This window comes from Cupressus sempervirens, chromosome 4 (assembly GCF_028749045.1).
Source record: "Cupressus sempervirens isolate cs-2001-9-10 chromosome 4, ASM2874904v1, whole genome shotgun sequence".
NCBI lineage: Eukaryota > Viridiplantae > Streptophyta > Pinopsida > Cupressales > Cupressaceae > Cupressus > Cupressus sempervirens.
The window spans coordinates 555,264,174-555,286,989 of NC_143121.1; the positions used below are offsets into that span (position 1 = coordinate 555,264,174).

The window sequence follows — 22,816 nt, forward strand, 5'->3', positions numbered from 1 at the left end:
AACTAGGTATTTCAATGGATTAAAGTTTCAACTGCAAGATGGGCTAACCTTAGTCAAGTTAGCTACCATGGATGAGGCATATGTACATGCCTTAAGGGCATGTTTGGCTGCAAGAATATTAAAATGGGAATAGGAATACCTATTTTGGAATACTTATTCTCAAATAGAAAATGGGGTTATGTATTTCTATTCTTGTTTGGTTCACCCAAAATTTGATGCAGAATACACGAACTCAAACATTTATGTTTTCTAAAATAAAATAAAATGGAATAGGAATATGTATTCCTATTCCACCCATTTAGGTGGAATAACAAATCCTCATTTTTGGGCCAAAATTGAAATATGTATTCCAATTTCATTCCTATTTCAATTCTAATTTGGTGCATCCAAACAGAGAATTCAAAATTTTAAGAATATACATATGCCTATTCCACTTGTATTCTCATTGCCAAACAACCCCTAAAAGCAGAGGAGAAATTGCGTAGGAAAAAAAAGGTTGAGAAATAAGAGAAGTGATCATAACATAGATCGAGATAAAGGCAGTTCCTCTAGCACGAAAAATGTTTGGAAATTTGTAATACAATAGTAAGATAATCATGGCATGGTCAAATAGATGGTTTAACAATCAAAGCTAGTGCGGAAAGCAAATCAAAGTCTATGTAAATGTTAAGAGGTCAAGCAAATGGTTTGCCAATCACAATCGCTGCCTAAAGCAGATCCAAATCAATGCAGATGTTAAGACTTGTGTCCCCACCAACCAATAATAATGATTCACAATTGTCAACACCAGGCCTCCACTTCAACTATGTGCTGAAGAAATTATACCTGTCTATCTTCCTCTTAGCTTTATCAAAGTTACTTATAGATCTTATATGAAATGTCGATGTATGAACGAGGAACACTATTTGTTCAATAAAATGCGTATAAAAAATGTTGTATCTTAATTTTTCTATGTGGATTTAGTTTTTAAATTTTGATTTATTAAATATAAATATTTTTCTTTTAAACTACAATACTAATAAAAATCTAATATTATTCAAATTATTAAATATTTAAATAGTATTACATTTTTTGTTGTCAAAATGCAAGTTTAAAATCTATTCTTTGTCAAAATCTTAAAAACAAAGTTACTTCATTTGTTCTTTAAACATTTCAATTATTGTTTATATATTAAATATTTATCTTCCAATTCAATTTCAATGTATTGTTATATTTAAAGCCTACTTTATTTTTAAATAAATAATAATAAGATCAATCAATATTTTTTTTTAGTTATCTATAATATTCAATATAAATTTAAAAAATGTACAAATTTATTTTATATATAAAAAATTTGTTTTTTTTAATAAATTATAAATAAAAAGTATATTTAACTATTTTATGAATAAATTTTATAGACATTATTATCATTATCTATATTTTTAAATTTAATTTTTAAATATTAACATAAACCAATAAACAAAATATAAACAAAGTTCCTATATGCACAATATAAATAAACAAATGATTCATCACTATTCCAGAATGGTTGTGTGCCACAAATTGATGAGTTAAATCAAATGAGTTGGTCAACAAGATTGTTTATCTTACTCTCTCTATCTCTGGTACTCTTAATAAAAATATTAAATAGGAAAAATAAAATATAATGAAACGTTTTTTGAGAAAATCATATATTTATAAACATTTGAATTTTATAGATTATTTAAAAATAGAATTATTTTTCAATGTATTTTTCAAGACTTCTCTTATCTAAGTTTTATTTTGCTATATCTACCTCTCTACATTTTTCTAGACATATATGTCTATCTCTATCTACCTCTCTATATTTCTCTAAGCATCTCTCTAACTTTATCTACCTCTCTATCTCTTTCAATCATCACTCTATATCTGCATGTATCTCTCTCTATATCTAACTATTAATGTCATTCCCTCCCTCCTTTTTTGGTCACTCTATCTCTCTTGTATTTCCCTTTTAATTGTCTCATCTCTTCTCTCCATATATCTCTATCTATATGTATCTATCTCTCATTCACTCCATATATACTACTTTGTATATGTATCTCTATTTATACATGTACTTCCTTTTCACTCTTCTTTATATTTGCTTCTATCCATAACTTTCTCTACATTTATTTAGTTTATATATAGTTACAAAATTAGGCTTGAAATTTATTTTAACATTTTCTTAATTAAAAATAGTTAGAAGCTATTTGAATTGATTTCATTTATAATTCTCTGACACTCCAATCTCTCTTATGTCTCCCTTATCTCTCTTAATTGTTTCCCCAACTCTTTTATAGTTAATATGTGCAAAATATTAATTCAGATTATGCAATTAAAACTAATAGTATCAAGGTTTGAAAGGTACAACATAAAAAAATGTAGTCAAAAGGAACTAATGTAATTAAGAAACCAATATTGTGTTGGTAGTGATGAAGTCTAATAATAGTGTTTATAAAAAATGTTTGAATGTATTTAAGAAACCAATATTTTATTAGTAGTAATGAAGTCTAATAATAGTGTTTATTAAAAATCTAGTCTTTGAATTTATTTAAGAAACCAATGTTGTGTTGGTAGTAATGAAGTCTAACAATAGTGTTTATATATTGGATCACATCTATAAATAAGAAATAAATGATATTTGATTTATAGAGAGAGCTATTAAAATAGGAAGATAGTTATAGAGAAAGTTATGGAAAGATGAAATCTTTGTCTTTGAATCTAGACCAGGATTATTGTCAAGGTGAATAAATTTGAACATTGCAAAATATGATTAAATGCACTGCGTTAGGGGTGATAGACATTTCATAACACACAAACAAACCAACAAGCCCTAAATTGTGAAGCATTAAAATGAAATGGCTATAATTTCAACACATAAATTATACTAATCTATTGACTAGCACACTTACCATGAGCCTCTTTTCCCTTATTAAAGGTCAAATTATACATATATTTCTACTTCTTTTCCCTTTCTCGAAAAACCTCTTACATAGATTAGAAACAATGAAATAGGTGGTAATCTAGGACTCCATAATCCTTCAAATGAATTGACCAGTGTAGTTAAAAAGGCATTATGCTTTCTCCCATCAACACCACTTTTGTTGCACGTATGATGACGAAAGATGCATGATGGAATGCTACCATGCTTAATTGGAAAGTAAAATTTACAATAGTTGCATGAAGCTTGGAGTTCATTTTTCCTCTCTTATTCAAAATATTTGACAAGTATCAATCTATCCACAATCCATTCAAGTGCCATCTGGGAGAAATTATGAGTAAGTAATTGATGACTTTTCAATTAAAACCAACTTTTTTTGTTAAGATAAATGTGACACATTCTCCTTCATGATAGAAACTTTCCAACATAATTTCAATTGTAGTAGGGCTTCAATATTGAAAGTCTCTATCAATTGGTGGTGCTTGGTCATTCATGAGATGGTGGCTATTTTGAGCTTTCTTGGGTATTACTACTTAGTAGTTGTTTGGAGTTGAGATAACTCACTTGTATGCTCCAATTTCCTCCCCATTACTCCTATGGATATGAAAATCCTTCCTTGTTGATCAATTACAATTTTCAATGGAACCAACAACATTCATGCCCTTCTCTTTCAACTTTGCAAAATACCCCATGCAACCATAGTTAATATACAACACAATTACAATATAGTAGTGTGCCCACTAGTAATAGGTATGTAGTCCAGAATAAAATTTGTGACCTTCATTTGAAAGGATTTCCCTTCTCTTCTTTTTTCCTAAGGCTCAAAAGCCTATTATGTTCATTTGGATGGCTTAGAACCAAAGAACTACTAATAAGATAACAAAGAAGTACATTGTAATCTTTGTACTACTTGAGTTGCAAAGTTTTGTAGGGTGCCTATGACATGAGGCTCTACTGTGAGCTTCAAGTCTCTCTAAAAATATATAATCCTTCACACACACATTTTTCCTCTACATTAACAAAGTGTGATGTATTCCAATTCTTTTTTGGAAATCTCCTCAAAATAATATTTGTAGATCATGCCAATGCTTCATTGAAAAATGAAGGGGTTAATCAAAGTGAGTAGTAGATCATTTCATCTCTTCAATCTAGGCAATTATAAATAATATATCCACATTCCTATTTTCTATAGAAAATCTTCAGAACTCATCGATGATTGGATGAGGTAGCCCATATGCATAAATCAAATGGCATAATGACACCCTTATCACAACATACTACATTTTTGGTTTGTTAGAGGAAAATTTTCTTTGAAAATTTATTATTAAAAAGAACCATTAGAAGCAAGATCTATTGATTTTTATTCTTGAGTTGGGTGATCAACTCTAATTGTTATATAAAGTAATTCTTCTCTAATAGGGCAATCAATTTGGAAATTTTATAAAATTTCAATAGAAGATGAGTTAGGTTTATTTCAATTCTAACCAATAGAGTATAAATTGTAAAACAAGTCAAAATTGTTAATCAACTTTTTACTTGATAACATTTAATAGGTGAAGGGATAGACAGATAAAAGTAGATTTAAAAAGTGGGTATAGATAGATGAGGAAATAATGAGAGGGGCATATGAATGAATGGAGAGAGAGAGAGAGAGAGAGAGAGAGAGAGAGAGAGAGAGAGAGAGAGAGAGAGAGAGAGGTTTCAAGAATATAGAGAGGAAAAATAGAGGGGGAGAGAGAAAGAAAGAGAAGATGGGGAGATAGAGAGAGTGGTACAAGACATGGTAGACATAAAGAGAGTTGGGAAGATAGAGATGAAAAGATCAAAAGATAAGAAGGATGAGGGATACATAGAAATATATAGATATTGAGATGGATTAGTAAAGAGATAAAAAGATAAGGAGATATATAGGGAGAGTAGGAGGGGTGAAATAAAAAAGATAGATATAGAGACATCAAACATAGATAATTACATATATTCAAATAGATATGAAGATTGGGAGCTCGATAAAGAGTGGGAGACAAAAATAGGGGAAATAGATGGAGGGAGGAAGAAAGAGACATAGATGAGGATTTATATGAAGAGAGAAGATATATGACCATTTAAATGAGGGGATATATTAGGGATAGAGAGATGGAGAGAGAACCATACATACATACATACATACATACATACATACATACATACATACATACATACATACATACATACATATATATATATATATATATATATATATATATATATCTGGAGATGTGGTGGGAGAAAAACAAAGATGTAGAGATTTAAAGGTATATGAAAGGGGTTGATGGAAAGAGATGGATAGATAGAAAGGGAGATTTGTTTAGATATGAAAGGGAAAGAGGAAGATATAGATAGCTATCAATATAAAGAGAGAAGATGGGAAAAAAGATATACATATAAAGAGAGATAAAAACGTAAACATAGAAATAGATCCAGCGAGATAAAGAGGGAGAGATAGAGAGGATATGATAGAAAGAGACATCAATGGTGAGATAGATTAGTAAAGAGATAAGAAGATCAAGACAGGACGATATCGAGAGACCAACAAAGGGACAAATACTTAGTTGACCTACCATACATCTATGATGTACCCATTGTACACTAAGGTGTGATTGTTAGTAAATATAAATCGATGAACTTAAACCCCTTATTTATTTTAAAAAAAAAAACTCAAATCTTAGATTCCTCATCACCCCCTTAATTTTTATTTATTAATAATTAGAAAAATGCCCTTTCCAAAACTCTATGAAGTCTTTCTTTATCTCCACCATATTCCAAAACTCTATGAAGTCTTTCTTTATCTCCACCATATTGACTTTATAATTAAGTCTTATTTAGTCACTAGTGTATTATTTGCACAAATTTTATTTTACATAAAAAAGATTTAGATACCATTCTTTTGTCGTCGGGATACGTCATTATGTTGATTTTCTTTTCCAACTGTGAGACGTAAGGTATTTCCTCACCACATCTTTTCGTGATATTCTTGTACTTTAAAGAGGCGTCATCCCCATTGAAAATGTTTGGTAATCTGAATATATGCTTTCCCAAATCTCTTCAAAATTGAGCTAATTTCCCCTGTTCCTACAAGACTATTCTCCTAAACTGATTTTTCGCATTACAAATTGAGACACTGATTTTTGTTGAAAAAAAAGGAAATCCAGAAGAAAGTATGTATATGGCTAGTAAAATAAAAAGTTTGATGGCCCTGAAACATAACCCACATCTCTAATTACATTTCAAAATCATTTTTCAAATCAATTGCACTTCATTTTTGAAACATGGTTTGTTTGTCTTTGGAACTGCTCTGCTAAATGGAGACGCTATTTGGAATTCCTCGGCCAGTTAATCCTCCCTGTCTGCTAAAATCTGAAGTACTTGGATACATCAATGTATATGGCACCTTTACAGGCCCTGACCTGTTCTTCAGTCTTCCATCTCCATTCCTCTTGTTTATTTTCTCCTCTATTTCTCTCAACTCCCTACTGAAGCTCTCAAACGCTTCCATTACCCGCTTATCATCAGTCCAATCCTCTGTTTCTCTCTGCCCCAGATACACTTCGTCTGTAGGATGTCTAGACAATATCTCTATCAACCCAATGCCCACGGTAGTCTGGAATTGACTGGAAACAGTTTTCAAGAAAAACTTGTCTGGATTCTTAGCAAGCTCTGCAAAATCTTGAGATCCTTCCTCCGGGATGAACCTTCTGCCGACAGCTGGCCTGTTGGGCATGTACCCTGAATATGCATACTGCCCAAAATTGGTTGCTGCATGAAGAGCCGAAGCAATCCATATGATTGTTGTTAATGCCTTTTCAAGCTCTGCAACACTATCCATCTTGTACCACCAAGATTCATCCTTTTTGTCTCCATGACCAACATTTCGAACTTCATCCCACCATGCCTGAAGCTCTGTGTCACCTCTTACAAGTTCATCATTGTCGTTGTAGTAGATGGACACATATTTCCCAACCCATTTCTGTATTGCTGACCATATATCTAATCCATCCACAGCATAAGGGTAGTCTTGGATGATCAGCCTCAGCCCATGGGGCATTGATTTATCTTCCACTGCCATTCCCCTGTTTCATCCCAAATTCTATGGATCAGGAAATTAAATATATATGTCACATCAACTGAAATACACAGAACTTAGTAACTTGGTACCTTTTAAGAAGATCAGCAGGCAAGCTTTCATCGTCAAATCTCCAGTTTTTGTAAACAACAGCAGACATTTCCATGGCATACTTTTGTGGAAACACCGTTCTTTCAAGTATTCCTCCCGCATTTATGAGAATATGGCGAGCCAGAGCATTGATGTTCATTGTGTCACGAAAATGTGGGGCTAGTAGCTTATGAAGGGGATGCAGGGCGCTCAGGTTTCTGTTTGTGGCGATTATAAATGGTTCTATGACTGCGTGTGTCCTCAGCCTGAAAACCCAAAACAACAAACCCCCAAATCAAGATTCTGGATCTCTTCTTCAATGAATGAGATCGCCAGCAAAACAATAAAAATCCAGGAGAATCTACCATCAACAAACACGTTGAATCAATTTCTCTTGGCAAGGCCCAAGATAGCTGCTAACAAATCCTTTTGTAACATTGATATATCTCTCTATGTTCCCGTGATTTCAGGAAAACCTAAAATTGGATGAATGTGCTCACCAGTGGCTGATCAATTCGTGGTATCCAGAATCGTTAACAGTGACATGAGCTTTAGCGAGCTGCCAGAGCGCTCCAGAAACCCCTTCCTCTGCAGGAGTAAACACCCTTCTCGACCCTGATGGCAGACTCAGTTCTATGGCAACTGGCTTCAAAATGTCATCCTTGCGGAGGAACAAAATTGTGCGAGAAGCATAGACCTTTGTTGACAGAGCATTTATCCGGTTCAGATATGGCATGAAGGTGTCGTGATGATCTAATATGAACAGTTTGTTTTCCTCAAGGGCCTAAGAAATTATAAGCAAAGATCAATGTTACCAAATATCTCAAAAGAATGACAATCTAACCAATCATCAGCAAATTGTAACAGAGAAAACGTGTACTTTCTCCAATGTAAGGCCATCAAGGTTCTTCTCTATATGTGCAGCAGTGATATAGCTTTCTTGTGGACCATATAATCCTGGGTCTAATTTGCTTCTTGTGGGAAAACTCTGCAAATCGGAAGGATTGATATATCAGAGCAAGGCAAAGCTCACCAATGCAAAATTGTTCAAACAGATTCATTCCCGGAATCCCGAGAGCTTGGAGTGCATTTACACAGTCCCATTCAAGCGTTATTTAGCCACTTCATGCAATTATCAATATATTCAGTAAAACTTGAAAAGAAATAAAGATCATCAATGTCCAACTATATCAGTAAAGAATCTAACGAAACAGCACTAGCTGGGGAAAGCTTTATGCTTTCCAATGAGCAGTGAAGGAAAATAGAAAAATCGAATGGAAAGCTTTTATTGTATTTGAAAAGCTTTGTGGCAGAACTGTGCAGAGATTTTTTAAATCGATATATCGGCTTTGGAATCCGTCATCATCCATATCTTATTGGCAAATGATTTTACTCAGAACTTGAGCATCAGAATTATACTAGCAAATTGACGAATGTTAATTACTTGGAGACGCCTGATATGCAGAGGATTGACGCCAGAGAGCATCTGCCGAGCAAATTCTTCATCTTTTCTCCATGCGAATTCGTCAGCTGTATCGAACAAATTCTGCCCTCAAAACTAATTCTTCTAGTTTTTCTACACAATATAATGACAAGCGAGAAAATGTGACTCACTGGCTATGACCTTCGGATAAGGGTACTTGAGCAAACTCTCGGCTTCTGGGCTGAAAAATTCCTTGATGAACTCCAGACGACTGAATTTGTTTGCAGGCTCCTGAACAGATTTCAAAGGCAATGGTATTCCATCTGTGTACAGCTTCCTAACATCTTCAAAAGAGTCGAATTCATTTGGAGTGGAATCAAACAGTGCCTGGATTTCAGGCACTAAAAACTGGACCAGACTCTTTAGTCCGTAGGCTAAGAAATCAGACATTTTAAGCCGCCCAAACCGTTCATCTCGAGGAACATATATGTCTAGGTTCAGGGAAAATAATCTGCTTTCTGTAGCTGGATCTGTCAATCATCATGATCAGTATTATCAGTTTCTTCAAATAATGAAGGCTAAATGCAAACTAAGTAATGCATAAGATTTAGAGCTGATACGAACCACTTCTATTGGGATGACGACCGGTTCTTCCCCTTCGTGGATATGGGAATTCTTTAGATCCTCCTAATATCGGGCGTTTATAGTCCTCTCCTTTGTCTGGATCTCCAAGATCATTGTAAACATCGTAATCATAAATTCTGTCCCATTCTTCCATCTTTCCTGTTCCATTTCCTCTTAGGCTTTGAAGCTCTTTGTTTCTCAGCGGTTGGAGGGTCAGAGGTGTATCAGATGGTAGATAGCTCTGCAATGGCATTACTTCAGAGAGATGAAAATGGAAGAGTGGGATCAAAGACATTTAAAGATGAAAATCAAGGTCAAGGGCATTGAATATTGTTTTTCCGAATCCAAGAAAACAGAGCCTATTTTTTTTGTAGATTGGCTTATGCAGTGTTATCAGGGTGTATAAACCATTTGGGTCATAACCAAAAAGGAAAACTTAAGTAGGCCAAGAAATGCCACACAACAATGATGAGCAAAATTTACTTCGAAATCAGCCTAGTCCCATTGTAACCTACCTAGTTGACAGTATTTAGCATTTCTAACTCGATGTTGGCTCAAACTCTTAAGCTCCCTATTGCTTCTGGCCATAATAAGCAGTAACAGTAACTTCACATAGTAAGAAACACATCTTCCAACATCAATTAAAGACATCAAGTTTCTGCAGTCAATGTTAATGATCATTGAATATATGATTTATCAAATTTCTACAATCTATGAATATGATGTGAATGATTCTACAACTGATTGTGTCAGTTTTTTTAACATTTCATATCACACTACATGATTCATCATCGGTATGGATAGGGTTGTGTGATTGGACATGATGAAAAAATCAACACACAATCAGTTCCAAAATCATTTGCATCATCATTGAATGTTTCTGAATTCAGCTATGTTTCTTCTAATAATAGATCATGTAATATAATATGAAACATTGATTCAAAAAGATAAACACAAATGCATCTAAATGCTGACAATGATCATCTTCCATCATGCTAAAACAATCTCATTAGGTTTCCCTGCCAACTCGGACTTTAATTCTCTTCTTGGAAGATGCAGCAATGAGCAGAGCCAATCTAGGGTATAATTTTATAGCAATGGAGCGACGTCATGAAATACATTTAAAGCTGTAGAGAATGCATTTGAATTGAAGGCTTATAGAGAAATTAAATAAACAAACGGATAACTGACTAATAAGTAGGAGATATTTTTTACAGCAAGTAAAATTATGACATTGTTATCAGGATTCAACTGTGTGATTTTCAAGTCAAACTCATTGACCCCTGTTTCATGATAGTGGTTCACAAGAACCAACCTCTTGTGATAATTGACACAAGAACTCATCTTCCATGATAATTGACTGTTTTCCTTTGTCTTCTCAATCAATGCACAACAGAAATGCTGTGTTAATCAGCATTATCATTTTAGGACTAAATTTCATAAAATACAAGTTTTAAGGCATACCTTATTAGAGAAGAAAATTCGATCTGTCTTGCATTTACTAACAGGATAAACCCAAGAGTTGCAGACGAAATGAACATTCCCTTGTTCAGGAATTTCAACTGTCAACGACTTGAGGAAAAACTCATGGTGATGAAAATTCCTGATAAGGAAAGCTCCAGGAGTCCCAAAGCTGAAGTCCCACATGAAATCAACTTGGTACTTGCTCTCCCCACTCACCATATATTGTCCAGTAGATATCCATTTCTGTATGAATGCCGCCTTCCCAAGTTTTCCACTTCTACTACCTGTCACATTCAGTTTCAATAGAATTACATCACATTTTAACTTGTGACTAATTATATCAGAAAATTGAAAAGAGGGAGGAGAAGAATTGGGTATTACTTGGATCCATAGAAGTAGTACTGATAAGCTGTAAAGAGACTCTTTTTCCTAGCAACTCCATGAAACTGTCCTCCACTCCTGCATGGAAATCATTAAAATCCAAAACATTTTTATTTTGGAGAACAACGAAGCCTTTGATTATCTCCTCTTCTACTGGTTCATGAAACCCAAACAGCTTTTGGAGCAAACTTATCAATGGGCCAAAGCAACGATCATAGTAGAGATTGACTGCCATTGTTCTATGCTTTCATGTCCAATTCCCTAATTGGGGCTTTTAAAGAAACTTCAAACTACATAAAAGCAAATTTGCAGATGTGTTTATGACACTTTTTCCACAAAAATATCTTTGAAGTCTCTATATGTAATCAGAATCTACTTACTTGATGTCACTTAGCTTTAATGCCTTGCCGACGACGCCAAGAATGTGGGAATTTTCCTTTAGTTTTGCAAAAGACTATTCGTGATCTTTGATCATTTTCTGCTTTACATGTTAGCATCTAATTATACCCACCAAAACCAATTATGCTTCCTTCTCAGAATCTAATCTGAAAATTACAGAAAGCTTCGTGTTACAGAAGGTGGTCTTCCTACGATAAAATTTTATTTGACAAAAAAAAGCTTCTTTTAATGTAGATTTTAAGTTTGTTGTGCGGCTAGATCTGACATTAGCAAGTTTGTGAACCTTCGTATGCTTGTAAACATCATCATCCCAAGAAACTGGTTTTGAAATGGATTGTTTTGGAATTGACAAGAAACTAAAAACATGTCTGTTGATTTACGTCACAGTCACGCTATGATCTTGTGAAGGTGAGTAGAACTCGTGGCAAGAACAAGATTAAGGAAATGCTTCTACTCAAACTGTGTCTGGATCAGCAGTTGTATTATTTGGGCAGCTGATGTTGAGAGCTTAAAATATATCGATTTTATGTCTACATTTATTTTATTGTTATTATTTTTATTTTATATTGGATTTATGTAGGTTTATAATTGTATAGCTTTTAATTACAAGAAGTTATATTTTATTTGATATGACATGTCTTTGGGTAGTAGAATAATTTGTGTGCGTATACATATATAATAATTTGTGTGTGTATATATAGATATAGATATATATGTGTGTGTACACACATATATATAAGGTAGTAGTGTGAGTAATATATGTCATTGTTTTGATTTTGTGTTGTCTTCATCTCGTGTATAATGTGTAACATTCTGTTAGGGAACCTAAGAGAAATTAATCTACAATGTTACTAAGGTTGCTTAACATTTTTTTTAAATTTAAACAATCAAGAGATAACACAGCGGAAATAATAACTTGTATACATACATAAGGAATACAATAACAGTTACATCTCTCAAGGGTTCCATAACATGGAATCACACACATAAGTTTTAATAAGATTAAATGTGATAAGTAAACAAAGTCCATGTCATAGAATAACCATAGGTACATAATCACATAAAAGAATATACAATTACATAAGATGTCACATGGCATAACCAAAATGCATACTCGTCCTCTACACACGTCATAGGGTATGAAATGCTATAAGAATATACATCATGATAAGATACAACATTCCATAGAATCTCAAATAATCAAAGTACAATATACCAGAATATGATTATCTAAAACATAATCACAACGTTAGAAGAATAGAACAACTACATAGGTACATCCAGCATTGGCATCCAGTTGTTGGATCTCAATGGTATAAGAAACACTACCACCCGACCTCATGGAACCTAAATGGCTCATTCCCATTGTGCTAAGGAGGTAATCTCAAGCCTCAAACTAATAACAATCCAAAAGTCATAACAAGAATCTAGGTTAAGGAATCTTGATAGCAATCTATCTCAAAGGCACTAAGTACACAAGTAACATCTAATCCAAGAGGCAACAAAGACACATAGGAAACCTAATATGCAAGTGGGCAAGTGTCATCACATGAGTCAACTCTAAGGTTACCCTAGCAGTCTCTCAGGACCTGTACCCCCTAGTGACTCTATGTGGCGCCACTATCATTTCTTATAGACAAGGCATGCTAACAAGGCAAGGTTGCAACTAAGCATCCTCTCTACTCCCATCCTAGTGTATACTAGCACTCGAGGCATGAGTGAGGTTACACACTAGCTCTTGCTAATTCATTTTAACCCTATTAATGAAAATATTATCACTTATTAATATATCATACAATGGCTTACCCAAGCAGCCTCTTTAGGGCTCTGACCTCCATTACAAGCCACTTCCCAACATATACATAGATAACCCACCCTAAGCTCATAAAAGCATATATCATAAAATCACAATAATCACATCAATCCTATACAAGCAACTGGAAAGCACCAATACATAATTGATCAACCTCCAAGGTTATATCACCAAAAATCACAACACATAGCTTACATACCCATAACTGGTCCATACCACAAAAAAAAGTGAATACGTCACAATGGTTGACAATGAAACGATCATGACAGTAAAACATCACATAACAACATAAAATAATCACTTCCCAAGCGTCTGGTAAACATTCCCATTTGGTCAAACTACTAGGTTTTCTCAAATCCCATCACTAGATAAAACATAACATCTCGACATGCATTTAAAACAAGTGTAGTCATTCAATCATTTTAGTTTTTGATATAATTTCATAAAGATTGATTTGTGTCAAATTCTATTTTTCATTTCATAATCGTTTCACAATAATGATTACTCGGTTTAATCACAAGAAAATAATCTTATATTTAATAATATTTAAATCTAGTCTTAAGTAATTAATTTTAAAAAAATTAATCACATTTTAAAAATATTAAATTAAGATTAAATTTAATATGATTATATTATATAAAACTTAATAAATAAATAAAAACTAAATAGAAATAAAAATAGATTTAATATAATAATAAATAACAACTAGGAATTTGGAAATGAGAATTTATAGAATCTTTAGGGGCATTAGGAGGTATAGGAATCATATGGGACCCCAGGAAAATTGTATATAATAATTGGATACTAGCAAATAACTGGATGAGTGGTAAAATTAAAAGCTATAAAGAATATTTAAATTTTGTGCTTACAAAGGTATACGGTCCAATCCAAACAACTAGTAAGAGGGAGTTGTGGAATGATATTAGTTTGTTTATAAACAATAACCCTACAAAGAACTTCTTGATAGGAGGAGATTTCAATGCAATATCAAGTTTAGCAGAAAAATAGGGAGGCTCTTAGATTGTTTCACGGGCTATGATAGAATTTAGTCAATGGATTTCCAAAGAAAATCTGATAGATTTTGCATCAGCTAATGGGATATTTACATGAAATAATAGAAGAAAGGACTTTTGTCAAATTGCAGAAAGACTTGATAGATTCTCGTTTCAAGGAAATCTTAGAGAATTTGACCATGTTGTTCAATCACATATCCTACCACATGTGAGATTTGATCACCTTCTGGTCAAATTATAAATATCAGAGCATTAGGAACCATCCAAAAATCCTTTCAAATGTGAAAAAATGTGGTTTCAAGATGAAAAGTTTCTATCTTTAATAAGATAATGGTGGTCTGAAGGGCCTTTTGAAGGTTCAAAAATATTTGGTTTCATTTCAAAGTTAAAAACACTTGAGAAAAGTATATTAAGATGGAATGATGTCCACTTCAAAAATATATTCAAAGAAAAATTAGAAACAAAAGAAAACCTGAAAAAACTAAATGAAAAAAATATTAGGAAGGATTAGACAACATCAAGTATGATAAAGAGAAATAATTGCAAACAAAATAGGAATCTATATTATCAAAAGAAGAAATCTTTTGGAAAAAGAAACCCAGAGAAATTGGTTAACAAATGGGGATCAGAATACAAAAAATTTCCACAAAAACACCATAAATAAAAGAAATATGAATAGAATAGAAAAAATCAAAGGTGACTAAGGAAACATTATAGAAGACCCAAACCAGATAGTAAAAATATTTGTAGATTATTTTAAAAGCATTCTCAATAATTTTGAATACTCCAACCAAAGAGCACCAAAAACCATGTTAAAAGCTATACCAAAAGTAATATCGATGGAAGAAAATAAAAATTTAAATAATGCTTTTACAAAAGAAGAGATGAAACAATATTTTTTAGTTTAATCTTTTTTCTTCCAAAAATATTCGGACATTTTTGGTGAGCAATTATGGAAAGCAATTGAAGCAACTACAAATTCAGGATCATTATTAATTGAGATTACTAATACTTTCTTTGCTCACATACCTAAGAAGGCTAACCATGAAGAACTTAGCAACTATCAACCTATTGCGCTATGCAACACCATCTACAAAATCCTTTTTAAAGCACTCGCTAATAGATCAAAATAATATTACATAAACTCATCTCAGAAGAACAAACTGGGTCTATGCCTAAAAGACCCATTTTAGATGACATCATTATAATACAAGAAGGTACACACAAAACACAATCAAATAAAGAAGTTTGCATGCTCTTGAAACTAGACATCCACAAAGCATATGATAAAGTAGATTGGCTTTTCTTATGCAAGTCCTTAGAAGCTTTTGGTTTTTCTTATCAATGGATAAACCTTATTTTTAATTGTATTTCAACTCCCAAAATTGCTCTTCTCATTAATGGATCCCCAGAAGGTTTTTTCAACATTTCAAGATGCATCGGACAAGAGGACCCAATATCACCATTCTTATTGCAATGCCTACCCCTACTTGACTTTTCTGATTTTTTTTATTGGATTCTTTAAGACCTATTCTATGATTATGGTTTAGGATTAGTGGTGTTGGGTTATTAGAAATTGATTAATTGTATTTCATATTAAGTTAATATATATGTTTACTTTAGTACTAGTTATTCCAATTATTTCATGATTGTTTCAATGATGATATATATGTTCATGTAGTAACTTTTAGTTATTGAATGATGTTAGTTAGATGAATGATTTTTATGCAGTTTCTATGTCCATATTTACCCCATACTTGTATGTGTATGGTGTATGTGTATGTTTTCTTTATGTGTGACATTTCTGATGTGGTTGAGGAAGGGAGTCGTAGTCACCTGCTAGTCGAGATCTACACAATGAACCATTTCTTGCCATTATCTGTTTAGTTTAGAATATTTTGTTTGTACATGTGTGCATTTTATGCAGATTATAGGTACTGGGTATTGACTTCCCTGAATTGCCAAGATGAGCATACCCTATCATAGTATTTGAATGGTATAAGTGGGGAGATAACTCTTGAGTCCAAATCCTAACCTAAGCCAATTTTCCTAGAAAGTAGGACAAGTATCTGAGTTAGTTTCACCTTTCTAAATTCATCAAGTGACATGAATTCATGACTTTGACCTTGGAGTTTGACTTTGTTCTTTGACTTTTAGTTGAGTTGTCATATTTGGTTTTGTGGGTTTGTTGTGATTTTCTATTATAATTAAATCAAATTAAAAGATAATTTAATGAAAATTTAATAAAGAAATTTGATATTTAATTATATTTAATTAATTGAGAAGTTAATTAAATAAAAGAATTATATTTAAAATATTTTATTAAAGTTCTATTTTTAAAATATTTATATTTATTTAATTTAATGATAATTATGTAGGAGTTTTATTTTAATAATAAACTCTAAATATATATTTTTTTAATAAAAAATGGATGGAGCCATTGAGATTTAATATTATTAATAACTAGTTCGAAAACTCCACTGGGAAAGAATTAGAAAGAAAACAATGCTTCCTCATTCCTTTACAAGGAGAAAATAAAAATAAAAGCTACAAGCATAGCCAACTATTTAAATGGTATAGCTAGGCTTCCTTGGAAATTACAAACCATAGCTGAAAAATCTAAATAGTCAATCACTTTCCAGATCTGGAGACAAACAAAATCTAAAATTGCTTAACTAATTCCTGATCTCCTAAATTGTAGAAGCAATGTCTTTTTTCAACAACATACCTAGCTACTCTTGTGAATCAATATAATCTTTAGGGCATAATGAGTCTGTGTGCAATCCGTCACATCCCTAATTTGCTAATATGTCTGTAACTTGATTGTCTTCACATATTATGTGGGATATGTGGACCTCTTGAAAAGAGTCTATCAATTTCCATTCTTGATTTAAAATATAAGGGTAAGTGCACCAAGTTGTGGTGCCAAAAGGGGGTATAATTGGACACCTTTTTCCTAAAATCAACAATTTCTGAACTTCAACAAGAATTTGAAGATAGTTAGACTCAAAATTTTAAGATATGACAAAAACAAAAGTCGTAGTTCTTTGAATCTAGTTTCTAAACTACTATTTTTTTTTCAAAATGGTTTAGTTTTAGGTCCTCAAAAAAGGGGGCCACAAAAAGTGGTATTGTTTATTCCAAAAAAACATAACACAGTACAAAGTGTGCCCCCCCTAAAATTTTAACTTTTTTTTTGAAATTCTTTAATCCCTCTAGTCAAAAGTTACTTAACACTATGTAGTTTATCCTAGATTTTTTGGGTAATTTTATAATGTGTATTTTTTTTTAATGAATTTTTTAACTAGACACATCTCAAAAACATGAAATATCTGTGTGCTCCCCCTAGAAATAATTAAAAACTAATCTAAATCAAAAAAAATTTTTTTCAAAGTGTGTAGAATGGAGTCTAGTTTCTAAAAAACTAAGTTGTTACAAAATTTGATGAACGAGCTAAAATCTATAGCCCAATTAGTACATGGTGGTTTTTGACAAAAAATGAACATACATTCAAAAGAAATGATAGATGAAAGGCTAGAAATAGTTCAAATTAAAAATAAATTATTTGGTTAGATAGCTAACATAGAGACCTATAATGCCATGTAACCTAATCTTATTGATACCCAACCACAAGGAATCATGAAGGAGAGAACATAAGAAAAATCAATCATTTTTTATATGTTTGCTGGAAAACACGTCTTAGACCTGTTTATAAACTCCAAACCTTTAAGTTGGAACTCCAAGGCAAAACCAAGCCTTATGCTTGGTTTTAATGCAAAGCTTTTAGTAGTGTGCACACACTATTAGAACCATTTGAATTCTTAGTAGCACATGCGCACTATAGGGCGCACACACTATTGAGTCCTAAATTGCAATGCAAGCACAAGAGAGAGCTGGGGGAGCGGGGAATGGCTATGTGTGTGTGTGAGAGAGAGAGAAAGAGATAGAGAGAAAGTAGGGGATGGGAGAGGGGAGAGAGTACGGGATGGGAGAGAGGGAGTGAGAAAGAGTAGGGATGGAAGAGAGAGTACGAGATGGGAGAGAGAGGAAGTGTGAGAGAGTAGGGGTGGCAAAGAGAGTATAGGATGGGAGAGAGAGGAAGTGAGAGAGAGAGAGAGTAAGGGTGACAAAGAGAGAGTACAAGATGGGGGAGAGAGATTGAAAGTAGGGGATGGGAGAGAGAGGAAGTGTGGGAGAGAGTATAGGTTGGGAGAGAGAGATTGAGAGTAGGGGATGGGGAGGAGAGAGAGTAGGTGGTGAGAGACGAAGTGGGAGAGGGAGAGTGAGAGAGAGGAGGATGGGAGTGCATATGTGTGAAAGAGAGAGAGTGGGGAATGGGAGAGGGGGGAGACAGAGTAGCTCGAGAGAGAGTAGGGGATGGGAGAGAGAGTAGGCGATGGGAGAAGGAGTAGGAGAGGGGGGATGGAAATGTGTGTAAGAGAGAAAGAGAGAGAGAGTAGGAGGTAGCAGAGAGAGAGTAGAGAGGGAGAGAGTGAGAGTGAGAGAGAGAGTGAGTGAGAGTGAGAGAGAGAGAGTAGGCGGTGGAGTGGGAGTGGGAGAGGGAGAGGGAGAGACAAAGTAGGGGATGGGAGAGGAGAGAGGGAGGATGGGTGTGTGTGTGTGAAAGAGAGAGAGTAGGGAATGAGAGAGGGGAGAGAGAGAGAGAGAGAGTAGGGGATGGGAGAGAAAGAGTAGGCAATGGCAGAGGGAGTAGGAGAGGAGGAGAGAGGGGGATGTGTGTGTGTGTGTGTGTGTGAAAGAGAGAGGGGAGAGAGAGATAGAGAGAGTAGGGGATGGGAGAGAAAGAGAGTAGGTAATGGCAGAGGGAGTGGGAGAGGGAGAGAGAGGGGGGATGGGATGTGTGTAAGAGAGAAAGTAGGGGATGGGAGAGAGTGTAAGAGTGTGAGAGAGAGTAGGGGTAGCAGAGAGCGAGTGAGAGTAGGGGATGGGAGAGAGAGATAGTAGGCGGTGGGAGAGGGAGTGGGAGGGAGAGAGAGGGGGAATGGAAGTGTGTAAGAGAGATAGAGTAGGGGATGGGAGAGGGAGTGCGAGAGAGAGAGAGAGAGAGAGAGAGAGAGAGAGAGAGAGAGAGAGAGAGAGGGGGGGGGAATGGGAATGTGTATAAGAGAGATAGAGTAGGGGATGGGAGAGAGTGTGAGAGTTTGAGAGAGAGTAGGGGGTGGCAGAGAGAGCTTGTATGGGATGGGGATGAGAGAGAGAGAGAGAGAGAGAGTAGGGGATGGGAGAGTGTGTGAGAGAGTAGGGGATGGAAGAGAGAGAGTGAGAATAGGGGATGGGAGAGAGAAAATAGAGAGGGAGAGAGATTACTTTAGAGAGAGAGAGATAGTAGGTAGTGCAAGAGGGAGTGGGAGAGGGAGAGAGAGGGGGGATGGGAGTGTGTGTGACAAATCTAGAGAGTAGGGGATGGGAGAGGAGAGAGAGAGGGGGGATGGGAGTGTGTGTGTCTGTGAAAGAGAGAGTAGGGGATGGGAGAGGGGAGAGAGAGAGTAGGGGATGGGGGAGAGAGAGAGAGAGAGAGAGAGAGAGAGAAGGCAATGGGAGAGGGAGAGAGAGAGAGGGGGAATGGGAATGTGTGTAAGAGCTTCATAGAGTAGGGGATGGGAGAGAGTGTAAGAGAGAGTAGGTGGTGGTAGAGAGATCTTGTACGGGATGGGAGAGTGTGAGACAGAGTAGCGGATGGGAGAGAGAGAGTGAGAGTAAGGGATGGGAGAGAGAGAGAGAACTTGAGAGAGAGAGAGAGAGAGAGAGAGAGAGAGAGAGAGAGAGAGAGAGAGTAGGTAGTAGGAGAGGGAGTGGGAGAGGGAGAGGGAGAGAGATAGGGGGGATGGGAGTGTGTGTGATAGATCTAGAGAGTAGGGGATGGGAGAGAAGAGAGTGGGGGGATAAGAGTGTGTGTTTGTGAAAGAGAGAGATTAGGTCATGGGAGAGGAGAGAGAGAGAGTAGGGGATGGAGGATAGAGAGTAGGTGGTGGGAGAGGGAGAGAGTGAGGGTAAAGGATGGAAGAGAGTGTGAGAGAGAGTAGGGGATGGGAGAGAGTAGGGAGAGGGAGATAGAGAGGGGGATGGGAGTGTGTGTGTCTCTGTGAAAGAGAGAGTAGGGGATGGGAGAGAGTGTGAGAGAGAGTATGGGATGGGATTGATAGAGTGAAAGGATGGGAGAGAGTGAGAGAAAGAGTAGGGGGTGGCAAAGAGAGAGAGAGAGAGTAGGGGGTGATAGAGAGAGTACAGGATGGGAGAGATAGAGTGAAAGGATGGGAGAGAGTGTGAGAGAGAGTTGGGAATGGGAGAGAGAGAGTAAGAGTAGGGGATGGGAGAGAGAGAGTAGAGAGGGAGATAGAGAACTTGAGAGAGAGAGATAGTAGACAATGGGAGAGGGAGTGGGAGAGGAGAGAGAGGGATGGGAGTGCATGTGAGAGATCTCAAGAGTAAGGGATGGGAGAGGGGAGAGAGAGAGAGGGGGATGGGAGTGTGTATCTATAAAAGAGAGAGTTTAGGGGATGAGAGAGGGGAGAGAGAGAAAGTAGCGAGAGAGAGAGAGAGAGAGAGAGAGAGAGAGAGAGAGAGAGAGACTAGGTGGTGGGAGAGGGAGTGGGAGAGGGAGAGAGGGGGGGATGAGAGTGTGTGTAAGAGAGAGTAGGGGATGGGAGAGAATGTGAGAGAGAGTAGGAGGTGGTAGAGAGAGAGAAAGAGATGGGAGAGAGAGAGTAAGGGATGGGAGAGAGAGAGAGAGAGAGAGAGAGAGAGAGAGAGAGAGAGAGAGAGAGAGAGAGAGAGAGAGAGAGAGAGAGAGAGAAGGGGATGGGAGAGAGTGAGAGAGAGAGTAGGGAGAGGGAGATAAAGAGAGGGGGATGGAGTGTGTGTGAAAAATCTAGAGAGTAGGGGATGGGAGAGAAGAGAGAGGGGGGATGGGTGTGTGTGTGTGTGTCTATGAAAGAGAGAGAGTAGGGGATGGGAGAGAGTGTGAGAGTGTGAGAGAGAGTAGGGGGTGGCAAAGAGAGAGTATGGGATGGGAGAGACAGAGTGAAAGGATGGGAAAGAGTGTGAGAGAGAGTACAGGATGAGAGAGAGAGTGAAAGGATGGGAGAGAGTGTGAGAGAGAGTAGGGGATGGGAGAGAGTGTGAGAGAGAGTTGGGGATTGGAGAGAGAGAGAGTAAGAGTAGGGGATGGGGGAGAGAGAGAGTAGAGAGGGAGAGAGAGAGAACTTGAGAGAGGGACAATAGGCTATGGGAGAGGGAGTGGGAGAGGGGGAGAGAGAGGGGGGATGGGAGTGTGTGAGAGATCTAGAGAGTAGGGGATGGGAGAGGAGAGAGAGAGGGGGATGGGAGTGTGTATCTATAAAAGAGAGAGTTTAGGGGATGGGAGAGAGAGAGAGAGAGAGAGAGAGAGAGAGAGAGAGAGAGAGAGAGAGAGAGAGAGAGAGAAGCAGATGTGAGAGAGTGTGAGAGAGAGTAGGCGATGGAAGAGAGTAGGGGGATGGGAGAGAGAGAGAGAGATAGTAGGAAGTGGGAGAGGGAGGATGGGAGTGTGTGTGAGAGATCTAAAGAGTAGGGGATGGGAGAGGAGAGATGGTGAGAGAGGGAGAGAGAGTAGGCGGTGGGAGAGGGAGAGAGAGAGAGAGAGAGAGAGAGAGAGAGAGAGAGAGAGAGAGAGTAGGGGATGGGAGAGGGGAGAGAGAGTAGGGAGAGAGAGAGTAGGGAGGATAGAGAGTAGGGAGGATGGAGAGTGATGTGTTTTCACATAGTAGTGCATATGCACTATAGTGCATACGCACTATGTGAAATCACCTAAAAATGGTCAAAAAGAAACTTTGAGGCCCAATTCATCCATTCTCTGCTTTTGGTCTATTGTGCACTCTATTATTCTGATAGAAATCATGGGTTTCAACATAGAAAACACTATTTCAACACTTTTTGAAGCTAGCAAACACCAAATTCAATCATTGGATACGCGATTTGAAGAATTTTTGAAAATTCCTTGTATAGAAAAGGTTAGTGCAATCTATTTTAAATATTGTTTGTTGATATATAGATACAAATTTGATTATAATTTGACATGTTGTTTAATATATAGTGAATTCATTGAAAATTGTATGTTTGAATGAAATGTTATTTTGAAATGGTTAGAAATATGACAAGTCATTTGATATATATTGTGTATTCATTCAAATAATTATAATTTTTATATGTATTTGAATAATTTGTAATTTACACATTTCAAGTAATTTAGATGTTTGAATATTTTGACAAGTAGAAATCATCATCATGCCAAGGAAGAAACCAAAAACTCAAACAAATGAAGATAGGGAGAGAGATTTGGCAATTAAAAGAGATAAAATGAAATTACTACGTGAACCAAAAAAATTGCAAAGCAATAGTGAAGAATTGACTTTCGAAGAGGATCAAGAACCATCGGTACAAAGAAACAAAGAGGAAGAATTGGAAAGACAAAAAGAACGAATGAGACTGTTATGCTCAAGAAGACAATTGAATTGTGAAGCTACACCATCTTCCAATGTTGGAATCATATCGTCCGCTACACTATCTTCCA

At 35.9% G+C, this 22,816-nt stretch overlaps 1 protein-coding gene across 1 annotated transcript; it reads right to left on the reverse strand.

The window, feature by feature from the left end:
- Nucleotides 1–6,102: 6,102 nt before the first annotated feature.
- Nucleotides 6,103–11,370, reverse strand: LOC149562398 (putative linoleate 9S-lipoxygenase 5). The gene is made up of 9 exons (XM_089825909.1): nucleotides 11,023–11,370; nucleotides 10,642–10,925; nucleotides 9,178–9,418; nucleotides 8,745–9,083; nucleotides 8,575–8,660; nucleotides 8,011–8,118; nucleotides 7,631–7,914; nucleotides 7,133–7,396; nucleotides 6,103–7,047 (listed from the first exon to the last, which is right to left on the reverse strand). Exons 1-9 carry the CDS (start codon nucleotides 11,255–11,257, stop codon nucleotides 6,276–6,278), a joined length of 2,613 nt encoding a protein of 870 aa, XP_089682035.1. The 5' UTR covers nucleotides 11,258–11,370; the 3' UTR covers nucleotides 6,103–6,275.
- Between the last annotated feature and the right edge of the window lie 11,446 nt (nucleotides 11,371–22,816).